Genomic DNA, 23,413 nt, shown 5'->3' with positions numbered 1-23,413 from the left:
CTGAACTAACAAAGGAGTCATCTATTAAACATTCAAAGACAAATAGTAAGACAATACCCTATATCTCCTATTCTCCAAGGCTCCTGGAAATTATAACTAAATTGTTGAACAACTATGTGACCAAGCCAACAGTGTTTATTCATGCACACAGACTGTATTTCTTAGAAACAGTCCTTTTCCCCACAACTGGGCTGGGCTGGTGAATGCTAGGAACATGGCTGGACCCCTTGTTAGCTCTGCCTTTACACAGAGGAACGATGAAACCTCTTCTGTGATTAAAATGCCATCACTGTATTTTGCATGACAGGAAACAAACACTGCAGATTAGCTCTTCATTTCTCCTATACTCATGAGCACAGCAGGTGTAGTCAAAAGGCCTGGACTTAAGAATTAAAACATGCCCCTACCAGGGATACTGAGGAAGACTGCTTCTTCCAGAAAGATTTGCAGAGCTGATAAAAAAATAGATTATACATGTCTGATATTAGGTTTACCATTTCCCTTTGTATTGCAGTACCATTGCCTTTGAATACTTTAAGTGGGATTGTGATGAGTTTGAAACACAGATTGTAACAGTCAGCAAGACTAATTTTACTGCTAGCTCTTCGATATCTCACAACTCTTCAAGTATAACTAAAAGAACCTTTCTTTCCTCTGTTACATTACTTCACATCCATAGTATGTCCAGTAAAGCAAACGTAGTTACTCCAGCCATGTCCTGAGGTAAAAGACAGCATTTCCCTTATGGACTTGGTGCCCAGATGTTGCTATGGTCTCACTTAATTTTCTCCCTCCAGTGGTACCTTCTTTCATCCATTTTTGTCTTATTTATAGTTCTCTGCTTTTTTTAAACCTAATTCTTTTTGTTTTAGTACCTCCCTACCTTGCAGACGCTAGTATAATGTGTGCACATTTATACTTTATTGCCGTAACTCCATTGAATGTTTCCGGTGTACATTTTTTAACATGCTCTGTAATTATTATGGCCAGTCTCTTCCCTGGATGAGGTGAACCTGTAGGTTCATCTCAGAGGACAAACGTTGGCAAGTTGGTTCCTGCCCCAGCTCCAGTAAAGCTGCGCTGAGTCCAGCAGTAATATACCCAGAGCAGTGTGGGCAAACAAGTGTCCTCTCCAACATACAATCAAATCCCATGCAGACATCCTCTCAATTGTCCAGCAGCAGGCCAGGCAGACACACCCGTCTGTTTTACCAAACATCTCACAAACAGCAGTGTTACTGCTGCAAATAACAATTACCCCAGGCTTGCAATCAGTTCTGCTACTGGGTCAAATTTTACTTTTCTAGATTTACTTCAGTCATTTGTCCAGTTCCTGCTCATGCTCTTTAACCCAGCATTTTCCAGTGCTGCAGGAAAAACAGGGAGCTTACACAGCTAGTTAGTCAACACGAAGGTAGCTCCTGCAACAAGGAACATGACTGGGTTTTCACATTTGTAGATTAGCTCTCAAGACATGTTTACTGATCTACAGATATACAAACTCCCATGTAAGAGGTTAAAGCCTAATTTATTTTCCTAGCATAGGAACCCTATGAATTTTTATCATGATCTCTTTTCACTTGGGGACATTTAACACGGTGTAGGTGAGATCAAACCTTTCGAGGGAAGCACTGCTGATGGTATCAAGTTGTCTTGCCATGAGCAAGTAGAGATAAACTGTATTGTTTTTCCAGGTCTTGATGCTGGGTATATGAAAGTAGCTACTGATTTGATATTAGTTGTTTAGTTCAATGAGTGTGAACTGCACACTGAGATATGAAAAAACCCCTGTGTACACAAAATTAATTGGTCTTACTGGATGACTGCCTCAGGACATTGCCTGTTGCTGGTCATATTTAGACAAAAAACATATAAAGAGCTGCAAAACTGTAAGACTTCTTTAAGACACTGAATAGAGACTCCTGTTTTGTAGAGATAAAGCTGAATGGTGTCTACAAAAAAAGAGCAGTGCTCTTTATGTTCCTTGTTATGAACCATGATTGCACAAACCTCTGCACAGGCTGTGGTGAATGCAGGAGGTTCAGTGTGGACAGCAGGCAGAAGAAAGGACAGAGGGAACTCCTGCACTGTGCCCTCCTTTGAGAGGCTCTGACTGGGACTCATTCAGCAATGAATGCACATGGAGAATTGCTGAACTCTTTGATGGGAGCCATGAGCTGGTAGCAGAAATAAATTTCTCCAGTGCTGGCCATGGCCTCAAAGTCACATTGATGGCCTTTTCTGCACCACTTGGTAAGACCACTTCTGTGAGGATCCTCAAAAACCAGTGGTACCCAGCGTCCACCCAGCACCGTGGCTTCTGTTGCACTCACCCTGCTTGCTTGCAAACAGAAACTTGGTGTTTATTTAAGAACAAGAATTTACTGCTTTAAAGAATAAGAAAACATCAAAAACATATGTGCTTCTCAAAAGACTTTTTGAATTATTTTAGTGAAGGCTTTGGTCAGGTGTTTCTGCACATGCTTAAATTCTCTGTATGTGTGGTACTGTTTGTGTTCAGCAACTGCAGATCTTTCAGGCTCTCCAAAAATACCCCTCTGTTTCTCTCTACAAGGACATGATAGCGGATAGCAGTAGCTTTGTAGGGCTTCGAAAATGTGCCTACTTTCCCCCAACTGCCTTTTCTTTTTATATAACAGCTGCTCTTTTATTTTCTATCACAATTGTGGGTAAGATGGGATGGAACATGAACAAGATGGCATATTATTGACAGCATGCAGCTGGCGTTATTTTCCAATTAAAAAATCCTTGATGGGCATATGAAAGAACTGTCTAGTTTATGCCCAGTTGTGACAATGCTATCAAGCTGCCCCCTCAGCTGAGATTTTATTTCACAGAGATAAGCAATCTTTGGTTGCTAGTAGAAGAACAACAGTTTAATATCCTGGCCAACACAAAATTGGTGATTAATATGCTGTTAGCCATTTCCAAATGTTTGTGGTATTGTATAGCTGTGCCAGAAGTTCTTCTTAATGCTTCCTGAGCAACTACTCTATAAACTGCTCTAAGCCCTTCTAATGCCAATGGAGCTGTTAAAATCCCCTTGAGCAGGGACCCTGACTTATTCTGCTCTGCTGGGGCAGGGAGAGTTATCAGACTATCAGCTGGTGGTTTAAAAACACCAATGCTCAGTGTACACAGAGTTGTTTGTGCATTTAGTTGCCTAACTGTGACAAGTCTTTTCTGAGGACACGAGTGACTGAGATTTAAAAAAAAACAACTTACAGCTTTGCCAGCAAACCTCCTTTTCTTTTCCCTCACAGGGGTGTTAGGATGTGCATTTTTGATACACTATCTGCTTCTAAACTTCTCAATAAAGAGCCCTTAAGACACATTTTTGTAACATGAGAATAAGGACATGTCTTTTCCCTATCCTCCCTCTCTCAGCCACCGGCACAATCTTGGAGCACATGATTAAAGTCCAGCAAAAGTTGCAATGATAACCAGATAGCAGAGAGTACAGTGCCTCAGTAAATGGCTATCAAAGAGTTCAAAGGAACACCTCCCTAAACACCCGACTAAATTAAAGAAATTCAGAGGAACAACTGCTTCCCAAACACAATGAAATTTGTTATCTGTATTTAATGTTCAATAAAACTGAGATTGCAAAACCTAAATTATGCCCTCTCCAGGTTTGTAATTTTTTAATTAACTACATGCTGCTGATCAGTAAGCACCAGCCCATGCTGACACAAGGAATTAAGTGTGCCTATTTTACAGTCAAAGAAAACTAAGAAAAACATAAAAGTTATTTGGGATCCTTCCTATATAATTAAAGAGATATTGATAACTATTAACTAAAAGTTAATGAATATGAGAAAAATGTAGGCGGTGTTTTTTACAGGGCAGGTAATTAGACAGTTGACAGTTTACAGACCATATTAACAGTGCTCTGAACCAGAACTGTCAATGTTTAGGTCATTGCAAAATTACCACATCACATCTGAACTATTAATTAATATGGTAATTGAAACTCGGCACATCCTATATGAGAAAAATGAATTATTCAAATATCTTTAACAGCATATTGACATTTTAATTGTACACTGGCATTAAGAAAACTAAAAGGTGCTTTAAATATCTTTCAGCTATTAGATTTTCTGCTATTAAATCCCTTTGAATGTTAAACCGGTGTCAGAAATCTCTTGTTTAAAGTGCCAGACTCTCCTCCCAATTCAGCATCTTGATTTAGCACGACATCTCCTTATAATCAATATGACATCACAAAAATGAAACTGGGTAACCTGTCCACCAGTTATGCCTTGCTATTTCTAGATAGAGTAGTGTCTCTGTGGAGCAAGCACACCCTACAGCGAATTCCCAGCTCTTGATAAATATGTCAGTGCTACAAAGGTCAAACAAGAGCACGAGGCAGTCTGTGCTCCTCCACTGAGCCATCCTCACCGGGTGACAGTGGATGAGTGCAGCTGGGGATCTGCTCCACCACACAATAGCTCTAGTGCCCTGAACTCTGAGCAGCTGCCTTGACAAATTAGATGTGGCCTCTTTTATTAAAAAAGCACATCAGGGTCCTGGGGCAATGACAGTTTTTTCCCTCTTTTAGTAAGACAAGCCTCTGCAGCTCATTGCAGCCTGGAAATGGATAGCCTGACTTGAAATCTATGCAGGTGGACAATTACAGGTCAAGGATACCTGCTGTTTCCAGAAGCCACATTTGATAACACCTATTTTAAACTTCATAATTTTTTTATTTGTAGGATCTAATGTGGGCACACAGAAGCTCTGTTTTCATAACCAGATCAATACAACCTCTTCTGTTACCAATGATGTAATTTTTTTCTCTACTAAACAGAAAATGGCTCTTGGTTCTAATCTTGCCACTCAATGTTTCCACTTCTGCTAGTTAAATCTTAAATTTGTACTGTTAGTGAAATGCAGAAATGTTTTGAATTCTGAAAATGTTAAGTGAGTGTCAGTGCTAAAGTATAGGCATTTCTTTACGTGTGGCACAGGCAGTTGGTGTGTGCTGGAATACACCCCACCATTATCTTGATTTCCTCATCCTTGCCTGTCTTTTGCAGTTAAATCTGTTCCTTTCCTTACACTTTCAGATGGCCACTTTAGAAAATCTGTGACTAAATGAGCTGGAGCTTTCTTTACACAAAGTTTGAAATGCAGACTTAGTCACAGAGAAGGCACAGTAAATCGCTGCCCAATCCTCTATTATAACCCTGTGTTTGACTAAAATTGGCTTAAAGATGTGGCCCTGCTCAGAGATTTAGCTCCTGACATCTTTTCTGAATGCTCTGTCTCTTCACTCTTGTTCTCAGAGAAACTTACTAAAATATCATTAAAAAAAGTCTGAAGAAAGTCTGTCAGAAACATCCTTCCAGCATTCTTTTTTCATGAATTTCATATACAATTTCCATTTTATTAATTAGCATCTACTTTACTACTGTCACTGATTGAACTTGAGGATGTAATCTGAGATGATTAGCTGTCTCTAGCCGTGGGAGCAGACAGCTCATACATGCAAGATAGAACAGAAGAAGGATCAGTGTCATTTCTCTGGACAAGTCTGTTGTGTTCCCTTAATCCTGACTGCAGAGCCCTCCTGGTGCATGTCACAGGACACCAGCCATTCCAGTGTGGTGAGATCATAAATCTACTGGCATGTTTGCGAGTTATTAGCCTGGTCTAGTGAGTCAGGTATCTGGCCACTAAAAACTGTACTGGGAAATTTGGTCCTATTCAAATGCTAACAATGGCTTTCAGGTGTTTATCTGATATGGTACTGGAACAGTGCTCCACAGTAGATATGCTGGGATTAGTTTTTGGGACATCCAGTTCCTGGACAAGTTGCTCATTAGAGGCATTTTAGGCAAATATAGGATTGGTTGTTTGTTCTTAAAAAAATATTTTTTTAAAAATTTCAGCCAAGCAACCAATATATAAATAAGGCCTCCCTCTGGAAACAGGGATGTTTACAGTAAGCTGATGCTAATTTACTTAAGAATACTTCAGAACAAAATCTACAGAGCTTTGTTTAGTACAGACTCATTCAACCAACCTCTGTTTTCATCCTAATGCGAAGTTAGTACATTTTAATCTAGATGTAGCTCTATATAAGTTTAAATGAACTAAATCCTATGTCATGCTGTCTAGGTAAAATAACTTTGTGAAATACTACAGCTCTGACTAGCCATACTTCTCACCCCAAATCTCAGCCACATGCTACAGAACCACAGACAGAATCAGAGCAAATTCTCTACTCCCTTTCTCACAACTTACTAGACTCTGGGCAGAAAATGTAAAAGTATAAGGAAGGATAATGTAATAGTAAAGAAAGGATCTGGTCTGATTCAATTTTCATTGTTTCCTCAGCACTTGAAATGTACCGATCTGCAAAGTGCTTGTAACTGTTTTATATTTGTGCACACAATGGTTTGAGATATAGGAAAGAGTAGCAGTGTTTGCATAGTTTCCCCCAGATGCAAATGCTTTGAGTGAATACATCTCTTCCCAATCCCATCCAGGTGGAACTGCCTATGCTGCAACTCCTCCCACTGGACTTACACTTGTTTTAGGATCAGTCAGTTCCTTCTGACAAAGTCAGGATGATGGCATTGATGAAATACTGAGTATTTGCTCCACCTCCACATATCAAAAGTCCAAGCCCTTCCCCTCAGACCTGCAAACACTGATTCAAAACCTAAGTTTTGACAATTTTTGTGCCACTTCAATTCCTTATTTCCTCATCTGATTTATTACATAATGCCAACAACATAATAATATTCCTCTGTTTTCTCTGATATAGAAACTGCTTTGAATCTTCTAGGTCCTTGTACATATTAGTATATAACAATGTTTTTGTGTAAAAACACACTCTGCAAATGTAATTCTTGGTGCAAAACTCAGATCTCCTGTGATGAATATTAATTGTTTAATTTATGCAAAAAAAAAAAAGTCTGAAGCTTTGTTTTGCCACAGATTTTTTTTCCCCACACATTTCATGTCTACTTGTAAAGTATCTTGTTATATCAGCACTTTACATTCTTTATCATAACTGTACCTGAAGTTTCTCATAATTTTGTCTCACTGCAGCAGAATCTGCCTGAACATTTGCAGACTCTCCAGAGACAAGCAATGTCAGCACTTGGCAAATCTTTCAAGTAGTGATAATCACAGTAAAATTTAGTAACACTGCCACTTGTGTACAATATGAAATATCTTCTGGAGGCAGGTTTTTAAAGGAGTGGCTCTTGGGCTCCCCAAGGGCACAGCCCTCTCCAAATAAAGGAGTTGACTATTAATGATATACCAGAGGAAAAGCGGCAGTTATTGATAATAATAATATAGATTATACAATCTATAAAATAATAGGTGCTACCAGATTCTGTATCTAAAGGAGCCCTCTTGATATCCAAATAAACCAGCAACTCTTAACTCTGTAAATTGTGTTCATCACATCTCACTTCTAATCAGCTTTTTACCTTAGTTACATGGATATCAACAAAAGGCTTGCTAAGGAAAGGTGATACCACTTACAATCTGCAGCTAAGGAGTGCTGAGCCAAGTAAGAATAGAAACATTAAAGACTGCTAACCACCACACTTTTGTTGTTCAGTGCCCAGCTCAGTCACTTCCACCTGAATGCTGTGAAGAAGAAGCTTTTTGTAGCAGAGCCACAAAATCATAACCTGAATTTTCAACCAATTTATCAAAACAGTGATTAACAGGCACAGATTTCAGGCAGATAGGGAACGTGTGAGAAAACAGAGCTGTTCGCTACATGTGCACTAAGGAACCCAGTACTAGAAAAGCATGAATTCAGCATTTCTGAATGGAGGCAGGAAGGACAGGAGGCAGCAGAGAAGGGCAGCAGGGTAGTGAGGGACAGGACCAGCTACTCTTGAAGAAAATCAGTTTGCTTTTCTTCACGGAGGCCCTGTCAAAGAGCTGTACATCTCTACTCCCCCTCGTTAGTTGGGCCACTACAGAGGGACACAGCACTACTGGGGTGTGGAGGGTAAAGCCTTGGAGTGCTCCACAGGAGGAGCTGCATGACTCCGACTGTGGAGGAGGAACACCAAGTACAATGGCAGCAGGGGAGAAGGTTAGGCAGCAAGGTTAGGGAAACTGTTTCAACAAAGGTGAGAAACACAATTCAAATTAACACTAAAACACAGCAAGAAAGAAAACAAAACATAAATATACTCTAGAACACGTGCTGTTCTTTTGGGTTTTATTTTTCAGTTTTGTTTAATTTAGTTTTCTGGGGAGATGGGAGGAGAATAGAAAAGAGGGTTGCCATTTAATTTGTCCAGTCACAGGTTTTTTTCTTTGTTTTTTTTTTCCCCCCTGCAATATAAGGGGCATATTCCTTAATGGCCAAAATGAAAATGCCAATGCAATGGCAATGCACAATTCCCACTCTACGGGTTTGACTACACATTTTCATCTTGGCAAGAAATGTGATGTAGCTCAGAAACAACAGTTCCAGAGTATATTTAGCTACTAAAGCTGTGGCACACAAATGTCACATTCCCATGAGTCGACCCTTTTAAAGAACCCCGTCTTCACACCCCCACAGATATTCCCCAAGATGCCTGCACTGAATTAGGAGTGAAGCATATGGATGGATGTGACATCATCAAAGCAACCGTGTTACAGTAAAGAAAACAGCAAGTGGATTCTTATACAATTAGTACAATCACTAAGGAGCCATTTGTGAGCACAGAAAAAGAAAGAAAACACTGCTCAAAGGAATAGACACAACCAATGAAGAAAAACACAAAGTACCTTGCAAAACAAGGAAAAATTATTTAAAAAAATAAAATTTTCTTTGTGAATGTGTGAAAGCAAAAGAAATCACAGCAAAAGTGGAAACAAAATCTTGATAAAAGGATTGTAAGTGTAACATTTACTGATTTGATTTTGTGTGAGAACTCTTTCCTTTGCCCTTTTAAAACAACAACTCAATAGAATTTTGGAGCCAACTGGTTGTGGCTGGGCAAGGCAAAGAGTAACAGCACACAGGTGGATGGTCATGGTGGAAAACCATGCGGGCACCTCTGCCGCCATTGTTCTGAGGGGTGTAGACTGCTTCCAGCCTTGCCAAAAGTCATAGTTAGGCATCAAAGAATGCATCATATTTAAATGACCCTGTCAAGTACTTGTAAGGCTCTTTGGTAACCATCACTCCCTGGGGAGGGAAATATTGAATGTAAGCCACTTCATCAGTCAGTGAATTGAAGTGAAAATTATTAGAATTCAACAGTTATACACTTATTAATGTTTTCACTGCATGCTCTTCCTAAAGCTGCTAGTGGCATACAAGATGCTTTTAAGAGCTAGTTTTCCATCTATTAAGCATTGCTTTTCAGAAGACTTGTGAAGCAGGGACCCACACACAACAAACAGTGCTATTAAAATGCTGCCTTATCTAGCAGCAGCAGAGGAGTTGTATTCAAGACTCCATCCCTCTATCCTTTTCCTTCCTTCCTTCCTTCCTTCCTTCCTTCCTTCCTTCCTTCCTTCCTTCCTTCCTTCCTTCCTTCCTTCCTTCCTTCCTTCCTTCCTTCCTTCCTTCCTTCCTTCCTTCCTTCCTTCCTTCCTTCCTTCCTTCCTTCCTTCCTTCCTTCCTTCCTTCCTTCCTTCCTTCCTTCCTTCCCTCCTTTCCTTCCCTTCCCTTCCATCCCCCCCTTTCAGAGAATGACACTGCTTATATACAAGAGAATGATACTGCTTATTTTCAGAAGTGGAAACTGGATTTTCTAAGAAATGTCCTCTTGCTCGAGGTATTTTGTATAACAGATGTTACCAACAGATTGGACAAAGAAAGAAAAGATCCTCATTTTTTGGCTGTCAGCATTATTATCATTGATATTGCTGCGAGGAAAGTGGAGTGCTGGGTAAATCACAAGCCATCTTAAGGAAGGCATGCAGGTTTATCTGCCTTCCCTCCACTACATAAGTGATAACCCTTTTTCTTAATTGCATTTCTACAATTCAAGAGCAAGGGAAAAGGAATTAAAAGAAGAAGATATCTCAAACTGAGCTTAAACTGGAATTCGAGTGAGAGGTTTCATCTTCAGTACTGTCACTCCCTTGCATCTGAAGTTAAGGTTTTGAGTTTGAGTATTGCAGCCACCTGAAATTATTCCTCTGCCAAGGCTCAGCAGCCCCCAGGTCTGCAGGGTGCAAAGAGGCTCTGTGCTTAACATACAGGGAAGGCTGATCAGGTTCTAGAAATTCACTTTTCTGGTATTGATTTTGCAGTTATTCTCCCAGAATGTCCCAGAATCTACAGGATGAAGCTCTTCAAAGATCTTGTTCAAACAGGGGTAGTTTTTCCTTTTTTTTTCTGTAGGAAGAGCTAATTAGCTGGGAGATGGGGGATAAGTTTACATCCTCTGCCTGTGGGAGTTTAAATCTTCATCTTCAATTTCCTGCCAATAAGCCTAAAAGCCAAGGCTACTCGATTAATATTTTACATGTTATCTCCTGCCTAATTTGACCAACCTCCTCAACTGGAAAAGTGCTTCAGGCTTTGTCTCTGCTGGGCCAGCCAGGTGATGCCCATTGCTTCTATGGTAAGGGACTGTGAAGGCTCTTAGAGGTCAGTCCTGGGGAGTTCAGTGAGATACCCTGGATGTCCCTGGACTATGGGAGGCATCGAGTATCTGGGGCTGTTATGAATGACAGGCACTGAGGTCACAGTCAGAGCCCAGACCACCAGCAGCTGTTCATGTAATTCTGCTGAAGACTGTTCTGTGATGTTAATATGCTCATCACTCCTTGCTGAAAGCCTCCACAAGAAATGCAAAGAATTCAAGATTCAGTAGGTCAGATGGAGGGGGAAGAATAGGGGAAACTAGTAACTTACTAGTTTGGGCAGACAATGCAAAGCATCAGGTCTGACATGCCAGTAGCTTCTCTAGGAACAGCTGATGCTTTTGTCTAATGAGTTTTTCATATAAAATGCATGAACAATAGAGACTGGAATCCACATTTCAATTAATATTTTAAGTGTTTTATATCAAGTATTCATAGCAGAAAGAACTGAACTTGTGTGTTCCTGCCCCTGGTGAGGGCCCTAACCACTCAGCAAGTGAGTTTTGCTCATACTCATCTTCCTTTTGACACTCTGACTACTTGATTAGTCCACACATAGAAAAACATCTTCAACAGAGATTGAAAGAAGAGATCTAAGAACACCCCGGAGAAGAATAATAAGAATTCAGATATCTCTAGGCAGTGGAGCTATTTGAACCTAACTCCCCTGTTTAAAAGGAGCCATATTAAAGTTATACAGATTAAAAGGAGCTGAAAGAATGATGAGGGCCAAGATGCAATGAGGGGCACCACCACCTCTACTTAGGAGAAAAGGTTCTTCTCTACGTTCAAGCAGAAAATTTTGGCAATTCTTTGCCTAATTCTCTGTATGTATGGCAGAGGAGGAATGGAGGGCAAAGGACAGGATTTCTATTAGATCCCTGCGCTTCAGCAGTGGTCTGAACACTGCGAAATGACACCTAAATCTCAACCTTTTAATATGTGAAAAACAAAACATAGAACCTCTCCATGAGTAGTCATTTATGCAGCATTTAATGTACACTAATGCGCACACTAAAAGGAATTTTTTGCTCAGGTCTCACTGAAGACAGTGGGACTGAGGACCAGTGACTAGGACTACTCCCAGTTTACTCAATGGTTAAACTAGAGCAGGCTTTCCTTGTCTGCACTGGAATACTGGACCTGATGGTGACCAGTTCAGTGACCTGATTGGTGATGTCACAAGTGGCAGCAGCCTGGGCTGCAGTGATCATGCACTGGTGGAGTTCACAGTCCTCAGGCATATGGGTCAGGCAAAGAGTAAAGCCAGGACACAGCATTTCAGAAGAGCAAACTTCAGCTCTTCAAGGAGGTCAGTAGGACGCCCTGGGAAACTGCCCTCAAGAACAAGGGAGCAGAACAGAGCTGACAAATCTTTAAAGATATCTCCCAAGGGGGAAGAGCTAGTGAAACCCAGGTGAAAGAAATTGGATGAGAAAGACAAGAGACTGAATGGCTGCATTGGGACCTGCTAGCTGAACTAAAGGGCAAAAATGAAATGCACAGGCGATGGAAGAAGGGACAGGTATCATGGAAGGAGTATAGAAACACAGTCTGGTTGTGTATGGATAGAGCCAGGAAGGTCAAGGTGTAGCTGGAGCTGAACTAGGCAAAGGATGCCAAGAATAACAAGAAGGGCTTCTACAGGTATGTCAGCCAGAAAAGGAAGGTTGAAGAAGATGTACTCCACCTGGCAAGTAAGGCTGGCGTGAGGAGAAGGCTGAGGCACTTCAACAATTTTCCCTCAGTCTTCTCCTGCAACCTCTCTTTCCACGCCTCTTGAGTGTTTGGTCCACAAGACAGGGCCTGGGGGAGCAAAGTCCCTCCCACTATAAGAGAAAATCAGGCTTGGGACTACTTGAAGAACCTGAACATACCCAAGTCTATAGAACATTGTGATATCTATCCCAGAGTCCCAGGAATTGGCTGATTTAATTACCAAGCCACTGTCTATGATATTAGAAAAGTGTAGGCAGGTAACTGGAAAAAGGAAAATTTTGTACCCATCTTAAAAAAGGGTAGAAAGAAGGGCCCTGGGAGGGGCCCTCAACTTGTCTGTCCCATTATCTCTGTGCCTGGATCATGGAACATATCTTCCTAGAAAATCTGTTAAGGCACATGGAGGGCAGGGAGGTGCTCAAGGCAGCCAGCGTGGCTTCACCAAGGGCAAGTATTGCCTGACCAACTTGGTGAAGAGAGTCCATCAATGGACAAGGAAAGAGCTATATATGTCATTTATCTGGACTTTTGTAAGGCCTTTGACACGGTCCCCCACAACACCCTTCTCTCTAAATTGGAGAGAGATGGACTCGATGGGTGGACAATTTAATGGATAAGGAATTCACTGGACATCCCTATTCAGAGAATAGTGGTCAATGGCTTGAAGTCTGAATGGAGATCAGTGACAAGTGGTGTCTTTCAGGGGTCAATTTTGGGGCCAATGTCTTCATCAATGACATAGTGAGTGACATCAATGACAGAGTGAGCCTTCAGGAAGTTTGCAGATGACATCAAGCTGTGTGGTGTGACTGATGCACCTGAAGGACAGGATGCCATCCAGAGGGACTCAGACAAGATTGAGAAGTAGACCCATGGGAACCCTGAGGTTTAACAAGGCCAAGTGCAAAGCACCTGAGCAGGGCAACTCACAGCCCAGAAAGCCAAATGTATATAGGGCTGCATCCAGAGCAGTGTGGCCAGCAGGGCGAGGAAGAGGATTTTGCCCCTCTGCTCTGCTCATGTGAGACCCCACCTGGAGTGCTGTGTCCAGCTCTGGGGTCCCCAGCACAGGAAAGACATGGGCCACAGAGATGATCAGAGGGCTAAAAGAGCTGGGGTTGCTCAGGGTGAGGAAGAAAAGGTTCCGGCAAGATGTTATAACAGCCTTCCAGTACCTAGAGGGGGATATATAAGAGATGAAGAGGGACTTTTTACAAGGGCATGTAGTGATAGGACAAGGGAAATGGCTTCAAACTGAAAGGGGGCAGGTTTAAATTAGATATGAGGAAGAAATTCTTTACTCTGAGGGTGGGTGGTGAAGCATTGCAACAGGTTGCCCAGAGAAGTTGTTGATGGCCCATTCCCAAAACTGTTTAAGGCCAGTTATGAATGAGGGTTTGGAACAGCTTGGTCAAGTGGAAAGTCCTTCTGGTCATGGCAGGGGGGGTTAGAATAAGAAGATCTTTATGGTCCCTTCCAAATCAAAGCACTTCATGATTCTATGATTCTATGGTTATTGAGAGATGGAAATAATGTGAAATTAGCTGAGAACTGTCATGCTGCCTTGGGAATTCAGAGAAAGGCAGTATAAAAATGCATCCTAAAGAACAATAGGAAGCCATGGATCTTGCTTTGTCAGACAACAGGGGAGATCAAATTTAAAGAGAGCTAAATCCCCTGCTTCCCCCCTTCCCATACACATGCACAAAACTCTCTATAAAGGCCTACACTTCTGTTTGTTTTGTGTGGTTTCCTCAGGCAGTGAATTATCTAGGACTGACTCTAAGATTGGCTGTTTAGTTTCAGACTTTACGATAAGCTTTTAATTATAGTGCGGGAGTTTCATTACATGTTACTCTCAGCCAGCTGGAAGCAGTTACACTTTAGTCCTCCTCCCCCTCCCTCCTCACCACAGGATGTCATTTCCAAGGCCTTACCCTTCTTGTCTTGATGATTATGGGATGAAACTGCCACATATGGATCTGTATTTTCAGATGAACCAAGCGGATCCTTCCAATCCAGCATGCGTCCCCTAGCATCATAACCCTGTCGAGCGCGAGAGTCAGAAGTGGTGGTGCTTGGGACTAGGGAACTGGAGTGTCCTGTTCACATTATAAATACAGGTAGGGAAGACAAGTCTCATTAGTCACTTACCACGCTACTTCCCCATGCTTCTGTGACAGGTGAACATCTTGTCTTAGGCTGAGTAATACTTCAAAAGTCCTTCAAAATATGACTCCGAAGGAAGAGGGGATTTGAACCTTCCAGATCAGGATGCTAAAAGGTGCTGCCACTGAGCTGGCAGTTCTGTGCTTCTCGACAGAGTTAAATGCATATGAAAGAGGGTAAGCACACTTCATCTGAGTCAAGCATCCTTTGGCTGGATTCAGCACACATGCCTGACTGAAACTGAAGTGTCAGCCCATGCTGTCTGATACTGGCTCAGTCAAAAAGCAAATAAAAAAATCATTGTACAACAGAACAAAGTCCAAAATGGCTGGAACTGATTGGGAATGCCAGAAGAACTACAAAATGGTGACATCATGAGGCACTCTACCTCATGTCCCCAGGGGAGTGAGGCACTGCCTAACGCCAGTGTGCTCATGCTGCGGCACTCCTCTCCAGACGGGAAACATCCTGGGCCAGCTGCTCGCACCCGCTTGCACTATCGCTATTGGTCCTGTCTGAGCTGGCGGCCCAAAATGGCTCTGAAATAAGCACAAGACTGAGCACCATTTCTACTCAGAGCGACAGTGAAGACAGTGCCTCACCACGTGGATCTGCCCAAGAACCTGTGACTCCAGCAGCAGCTGAGGCTGAGGTCTCACATGCCTTTTTTCCATTACAAATGCTCTAGACATTGTTACTGTTGCCCTGAACAAGACTGAGCTTCCTCTTGCATATCATATACACCCCAACAAACAGCAGAACTTGCCCCACTGGAAACAGAACTTGCCCCACTGGAAACAGAGCACAATTTGAAATGTGGTTTGGATGGGACAACAGCATGTTTGCAAACTCATACACTCTTCACAACTGGACCTGAAGAGCACATCAGCACCTAAAATGCTTGAGGTGCTTGGAGTCTACTGTCTCTGGAAGACAGCTCCCACATGGACTTTCCAGTGGCTCAGCTGCTTTGGGGAGAGGGCACCAAAAGCCATCCACACCACAATATTTTGACCTCAAAACCATTCTGAAATTTTCCTTTTGTACATGTGAAAAAGTGAGTTATTTTCATCAGGATTCAAGGAGTTCTGGGCCTCCCTAATTTGTAGAGTAACTATATCCCCTTACCTACTTTTCTTAAGGAGCCCATTAAAAACAGGATTTTTGACACATGCTCAAACTAACAGAATTGGATTATTCACAGACAGGATGGCATATAACATTTTTCATCAGATAACTCTAGACAGAGTGACAGCAGCCCTCCTTTCTCCTGTCTCCTTTTGAACAGCCCAGCAAATTAATTTTCCTTCCTCAGATGAATCTCACTTGGAGAGGAGTCCAATCACCAGGCTACAGGCTGCCCTAGCAGGGACCCTGTCTCTGCTCCTTTCCTTGATCTTGCTTCACTGCTCAGAAAAATAATTTGAGACTCACTGGGGCAGTGACAGATCAACACAAGGAGCTGAAATTTAAGCCTCACACAGAAGGCACAGAGCTGGGCAGGTAGAGCCTGTGCTTCTGTAGTTTATTTTAAACAGCTCCTGGATAACCACAAAGCTTTTGAAAGCTGCATCTCAAAAATGCTGTTTTAAATGGCTTCTAAAGCCATACAGCCCCAGCTTTCAGAAGTCTAGAGAGAGATGATGAACCTAGATCCTCAATTCTACTCCAACTATCAAAAATCTAAATGTTGGCCACCAATGTCCCCAAGCTTTTAGATGCACCCACATGATTCTTTTTATCCAGCCCTTTCACCAGCTTCATGGTGTTGAACTACTGACGAAGTCAGCAAAATGCTGCAACTATTATTAAGATGATATGATTTAAAGAAACCCTGTTGAATATGAATGACTTTAGAGTAAAAAATGTCTGTGCTCCTCTATAAGTTTTTGAGGAGCCATTTTGATTTACTGAATTGAATTATGTATGGGAGCACTTTGGACTATGTTTTGTACAGGACATGGCCACAATGAACTCCTTTAACTTGTATGCTTAGAAAGGACCACTGGTCAAAATTTACAGTGCTCTCACCATGAAGCCACCCTTCAACTACAACTAATTGTTAACACAATTTAGCTCTGGATGTCATTCTGAAGGTTTTATACTGACAAGGGCAATGGATTATATTTTACCCTCTCATGGTAGAATGTGTGTTTTCTCCCAGCCATCTTTCTTTAAAGCAGCAAATTAAATGTGTTTTGTTAAGACAGAGTTTTAAATGCTGTGTTTTGTTACGACAGAATGTCACCCAAATAGAAAAGAGAAGCCAAATATGATCCTTTTTTAAAAGGTTTCCATAAGTCCTGTCATGGCTGAGGACATTGGTAGCACACAGATAGAGGACTCCATTTGAACTCTAATCCAAGTGTTCTGCCTGCTTCACAGCAGTCCTGCAGCAGGACTGTTTGTGTCCAAAGGGACTGGTAGAGGTCCAGCAACTGAAAACACACCCCCTTCTTGAAGCAAGAATATGCTGGATCCTGAAAGCATTCACTCCAACACTATTTTATGCTTGTCAACTCATGTGCTCATTCTCAAGGAACAAGACAAATAACAAGGCAGAGAACAGACGAGAAAATAGAAATTATGGAATTTTCATGTTTTCTTTTCCCTAAGGGTTAAACCACAGTGCAAACAGTCATGGGGTTCCAGTCTTCAAGATTATACCCCATTCAGCAACAACAATAATGTGTACAGTATTTGGTAAGCTTACACAAAGTGGTGCACTCACCATAAGACAGCAATTAGTCATTGCTTGATAAGGAGGTAAAAGAGAAGAAAATCTTGCCAAGTAGCAATCATATTTTATGCCTGTGTTTGATATGCATTTTTACACCTGTATCTCTTTCCAGACACTTGTACTTTTAAATGTGCCTAAAGGAAGAGTTCTAGGGAAAAGCTATAAGCATTGTTAAAGAAAAACATTTAATAATACAGAAATCTAGAAGAACTATATGCTTAAGGGACACATTTTTCAGGGGGAAAAAAAATTCTTGAACCATATGCTGCCAATACACAGAGAACTTCCTGGTAATGGAAAGCTAAGGCTTTGTGAAGCTATTAATGTGTACCAGATGGTCACTAGGTAGAGAGGGGTTCCGCACAAATACAAGGAATCTGTATATTTATTCTCTCTGTTACTAATGTATTAGACTAGTACACACTGAGAAGCAAACTTACACAGTTAATTGAGACAAACTTCCTTCCACTGGATTTTGAGGAAGCAGATTAAACATTAATAGCCCATCCCAGTTGTGTTAGAGCTGTATTTGCAAACACTTACTACTAGGCGGTGATACTGCTCCTGTAAGCAGTATCACAGTGTCCTGTAAGTGCCTGAATAGCCAGCCCCACTGGGTGAATTTCACCTCTGAGCAGAGTAGCACCACAAATGTATGACCTATTTAAGTTTCCCTCATAAACAGAGAAAAGACTGAAGTGGCAGGCAAGCCACTCCTGGCCCTCTCACACACAGCCATTATCAAGCCTTTACAACGCACTATATAGTTATCAACATATAGTGGGCCTTTTTTTCCCATTACACCATTTTTCACCACTCTAACTTGCAAATAAGATTTGTTGAAATTTAATGAGGCATTAGCACATCTGAGATGTGGCCAGTACCTCTGTGTTAATAATGGTTAATACAAAAACATCTGAAAAACCAATTCTGCCTTTGTTTTAAAACAAAGCATCCGAATAACTACACATAGTGCTTTTCAAATGTCTTTGTTTAAAGAAAACATGTAAAAATCAAATAGACACACTCTAAAAAAAATCTGGATTAGGTGCTTCCATTATTTGGAAAAACTTTTCATTTGGAGTGCTGTAATCAAGTAACAGAGGCAGAGTAAAAGCACTTAGTGCCTACAAGCACAGATAATGATTCAGAAAGGCTGCACTTCTGAAACTATAGCTTGTTCTGAAGTGCACTTGTAAAATGCAAAGAGGTTTTTTTTCAGGTTTAAAACAAAGACAGAGATTCAATACTATCAGTATTTGATAGCTGGTCTAATATGCACAAGTCATTAGAATCTCAGAGGTTAAGATATCTGCACGCTATCCTATTAACAGCTAAAGCAATCTAATTAGACAATTAGAGGAAAAGTTAAATCAATACTATAGAGAGAGAAAGGACTATGGCTAGGGGGTAATATAAGGGCCCAATTCACTAAGAATTGATGTTTCCAAAGGCAATTGAAGCTGCTTAGACTTTTGCAGAGTGATCTAGCTTAATCTCCTTGTTTCAATATGCGTCTCCTGCATAATTTCTCTCTGACTTTCTGCATCCAGACCTTCAGTCTGCTATCCTCTCCTTGGGTGTCAATTGAGTCACGTGCATGAACTTTGGACGTTACTTTTTTACAACTGATCATGTGAGACTGCCCTAGGAAGAGAGCCCATGTGCCAAAATCAGGAGGAGGTTGGTGCCAGGAATGCAAAGATTAAGGGCTTGGTTCTCCTCTCATTCACACTGCTACAGATTGGCAGTAAGTCTGTTGAAGGAGGATGATTTATAGTGTCATAAGTGAAGAGAATCAGGCCTTATGACTTGTTTTGGAGCTTCAGATGACTTTGGGTATATTTAGCATTCACTCAGTTGGCATTCTGGTACTGGTGTTCTGAGGCTTAATCTATTGTGACATACCATTTACCTTTGCATTAAACTGTACTCAATAACATCAAAATAGATAATTAATAAATTTTTTGTTTTTTTCAAGATGCAAAATTACTCAGACCAGTCTCTACAGTTGGCAAACATGAACATGTTTACTGAGACTGGTTTACTACCTCATCCTAGTGGAAGATCAATAGAAGGTCACTAGTGGCAGGTGAAAAGAAAGCCCAACTGCAAAAATATCAGACTAGGTATTTTTACTAAACCAATAAAAGGCGAGCTGACTTGCATAGAGAGCATGTTATCAGGATGTACCTGAGAGGGGTCAATGAAATAAACCGTAAAAGGCAGGACATGAACAGGAACCCACACTAATGCTGGGTCAGCGTTTCTCCACTGCACCTGTCTGTAAGGTCCTACTCTAAAAGCTGGGTTCATTTATGGAGTCTCTTTTTGGCCTTGACATGCCTGGACAAATGTACTCTCTTTTGTTAACTGTACTCTCTTGGACTACAGCTTTTTTCCTTCTGCTGCTCACTTAAAGCACTTTTCTGCTTTCTTAGTCAGATTAAAATATCAATTTTTACCAAAGTACCTACTAATACTCTAGCTGGCAGGATCCAGAACCACAGTTCCACAGCTATAACTCTGCAGACTATGGAATTCACATACAAGCAGGAAATCTAGAACATTTCTGGCACTTCAGCACTGTACCCAAAGCCACTCTCTTTATCTTCACATTCAGCAGTACAAATTTTATTATTCCTCTTCTTTAATTACTGCTCTGTGCATTAGAAATACAGCGATTTCACAATGAAAGAAAATATAAACTGTCTATGCGGATGAAACTGTGAGTCTTCCATATATCAGAAAGTCTCAGCTTGCCTTTAATTTTGCACATTCCCTTCACTGGCTTTCATTGCCATACTTTCAAATAAGTTTCACCTGCACATTTTTCATTTCCTGGTAATAAACAGTAGCGGGAATTTGATTTTATTTTTACAAATGTTGAACAGCATTACTGTGCCTCCAGTTATTTATATTCTGCTGTACTGAGCTGTCATTGGTTCAGTTTCATACCTACATACTCTGCAGGCACAAGATGAAAGGATCATTTAAAAGTTCATCACAACTTCACATTAACCAAATGCATGGTGAATTTGATCTAGCCCTAATGAACTGCTAGTCTTGTACAGCCTGAAAGGAACTTCACAAGGAAGCTCCCACCTCTCATGGAATTTTGCCATTGACTTCACTGGCAGCTCTTAGCTTGTGAGTACTTGTCTTTGTTCAGGATGTCTGTAAGAAAAGCTATTGCAATATATGTCTAGGTTTGAATTTAAAGTGATTATTTATTCTGCAGTGACTCCTCATGAAAACATTTACTCTTCACTCCAAGAAACAGCATAATCTAATTCAAAATATGCAGAACAAAGTGGTAGAAAGCACTATAAGCACAGATTAACAGCTGCCTTATGGGAACCTGCTATGCTAGGCTTGCAGAAAAGATCCTCTTTAGTTCAGCTTATTTAATTTGATATGTAAATTTGAATGGACAACATAGATGACTCACCCTAGAAATGACAAGAACCTTCAGGAACTGAGGCATAATCCAGTCTCAAACCACATGGGTAAAAGGTTAATTTTCCTTGTGAGAGAGAGATCCTTCTGTAACCCAGGGATAGTTCTACTTTCCCTAAGGTATCTCTGACTGGCTGATGTAGCAGTAATGACACCAGCCTGGACAGCTTGTAAGTGGGATGTGAGCTGCTCTCTTGTTTGTCCTGGTGAACAGATAAGATGCATCACTGTACCCAAGTGTTTCTTTGAGTGTCAGATGAAGCATGCTCTTAATCATGTCTGCTGGCATGCCATTAAAATAGGCCTTATCTGACTTTAGTTCAATCGAGACAGTTTTGAGGAAAGACAAGAAAAGAGGGATTGAAAACCAAGAGATATGACTTCATCCTAGTTGTGATTAGTGAATCGGGCCCTCAAAACCAAGACAAAAGAAGTAAAATGAGGTAACAACTATTTGAGTACAGATACTACTAGCTAACACAAGGATTTGGGGAGAATTTTTAAAAACACTCATAAACTGACCATACACTGTGTAGTAAGACATTTTTTGATCAGGTGGAGCAGTTGAAATGTCTATGAACAAAATAAATTGGGAAGAAACATTAAATATAACAAAAATATAAGAATATTTTTAAGTTTAGTAAAAAGTGATTCCTCCAAAACGGATTTGCTGTCAATAAATATTGAAACTAAGAACTTCCTTACCATTCAGGGCTACGAAGGAATCTGAAAGACAAATAACAGGGGAAAAATCATTATTTGTATCTTGTTCTTTCTTTTAAGTTTGCTGCTAATAAGCGTTAATGTTTCAGCTGATATTTATAAGCATGTGATTTGCACCCTAAGGACCCAGGCAAAACTAATATTCAGACATACCCGAAAACAATGTCTGGCTTTGAAAGTGCTCACGACCAGCTCTGTACAGGACCTACTGTACAGGAGAGAGGGCCAGTGTCCCCCCTGCTTTCCTTGTAAATCCTAGTCTAAGGCAAGGCACTGCAGGGGATGCAGCCAGCAATGTGAGTCAATGAGGACAAAACTCAGGTGACCCAAGATCACATGAAGTAATAAAATCTGCTGTGTTAGCAGGGAATGAAATCTACCCCTGTGCAGTGTCAAGGTTCAATGCACCATTCAGGGCTAAAGAGGGATTTAAGCAGGGCATGGGCTTTGTTGCTCTCTGCACAGAAGCAGATCTCTCTCCATGAGCACAATGTGCTCTTCCTGAATAATTTCCTACCCTCCTTTTATATGTAACTGATATCAGGTACATTCCACTCCTGCCTAACCTATTTGCCCAAGGAGAGCAGAACTGGCTGAAAAGGGCAAAGATACACCAGCTGGGAGCTGGCCTGATTTTGGTGCTAACCCATTTTACAGGGGAACAGAGGGGAGGCCTATCTGTACACCTCCTTCAAAAATCTTTGCAATGGTCTATATTACCCTATCTTAGGACAGAGGCTGAAAGTGATGAGAGTAATTAATGCCTCTTGAATAAGGATGCACAAGGCATGAGAAGGCTCTGGCTTTCTACAGAACGTCTGGCTCACACCACGTCCCATGGCACAGTCTAGCCCTCTGTTATTTTTCTCTGTGTTGCAGAAGTAATGACTCTCTCACTGTACATTGATTCCTCAGCTTCATCAGTTTTATTGCAACAGTGCAAATTAAACTGAAAAGGATGAGAGTCTTGATTTCATGAGGTTTATAAATAATATTTGGAGCTCAGAAGCAAACCAACCTTGGTGAGAACATTTGGAACAAGAGCTGTCCTGAACACAGATGTTGGTATTCCTGAAGGCTCAGAAATCAGCAAGGTTTCCTTGCATGCAGTGCAAGCTATGCACTTTTAAGCATTTCAGTACAAAGCCATAAATGTTTAAAGACGTGTTTAAGCTTCCAGCTCATGCTGTCACGCTGTTTTAAGGTTTACCATTAAAATTTCTTAGGCAATGCAATAGTAGCTGACCCTTAATACCATGAGGATGTCCAGACTGTATGTAAAATTCCCTAAAATTCACAAACTAAGCAGTTGTCATTTCTTGATCTGGATCCAAACTGAAGATATATTTTTCTGCCTCACTGTGCTGCATGGGAATGTAGTCCAAGTCACAGACTACACCAAGAAACCAAGCCACTTCTGTACATTTACATAAACAACGCAACCACCAGGGCTAATAAAGACAATGACCCCAATTCATTATGCCATTGCTGTAATCAATATCCTCTAGAGCTGAGCTTTTCTTGTTATGCAACCACTTTGAAGTCCAATGTTTGTATAAATCACAGGAACTGGCTATTTTCCTCAAATACATTTAAACAACAGTTCTTCTTGTGAACCTGCACCATTAGCTACATTGCTGTTCCTGTCATGGCTTTTGTTGCTACAAAAGAATGCCTGACAGGTAATGGTGATTTGAGGCATTCAGAAGGATACTGTGACACATGGTAAATAGAAATAAAAGCTTTGCTTACTTTGGCAGTCACCCAGGCCATCTGTATTGCCACGTTCTATGTCCTGTTCAAATGACAGTCTAAATAAGAGAAGGAAACAAAACAGTATGAATAACAACAGTCATAGGCCTAACCAGAAAGGAATTATCACATGTTCAATTGAAATAAATCCCTGCTGTGAAACTGGCTATTTCTTTGGAAATTCCACACAAAGGCTGAAAAACCGCAACATACACATTTGAGCTATTCATCATTGCTTAATGATTTCTTAGC

The 23,413-nt window shown here is 41.0% G+C and overlaps 1 protein-coding gene across 6 annotated transcripts in view; it reads right to left on the bottom strand.

Moving 5' to 3' along the window:
- Positions 1–23,413, bottom strand: part of SEMA6A (semaphorin 6A) — a 118,069-nt gene that overhangs the window by 13,927 nt on the left and 80,729 nt on the right. For 2 of the 6 annotated variants that reach the window (XM_071424409.1, XM_071424410.1), the window contains exons 16-19: positions 23,162–23,220; positions 21,392–21,412; positions 21,209–21,259; positions 14,256–14,420 (exon numbers count right to left, since the gene is read on the bottom strand). In XM_071424409.1, the coding sequence (XP_071280510.1) occupies positions 14,256–14,420; positions 21,209–21,259; positions 21,392–21,412; positions 23,162–23,220 (296 nt within the window). The remainder of the gene's footprint in view (positions 1–14,255; positions 14,421–21,208; positions 21,260–21,391; positions 21,413–23,161; positions 23,221–23,413) is intronic. The other 4 variants (XM_071424411.1, XM_071424412.1, XM_071424413.1 and 1 more) reach the window with 4 other exon arrangements.

This window comes from Agelaius tricolor, unplaced genomic scaffold, assembly GCF_023055355.1.
Source record: "Agelaius tricolor isolate 1412-34295 unplaced genomic scaffold, bAgeTri1.0.p SCAF_4, whole genome shotgun sequence".
NCBI lineage: Eukaryota > Metazoa > Chordata > Aves > Passeriformes > Icteridae > Agelaius > Agelaius tricolor.
The sequence above is the reverse complement of the archived record's forward strand: the minus strand, read 5'-3'. Positions and strand labels throughout refer to the sequence as shown.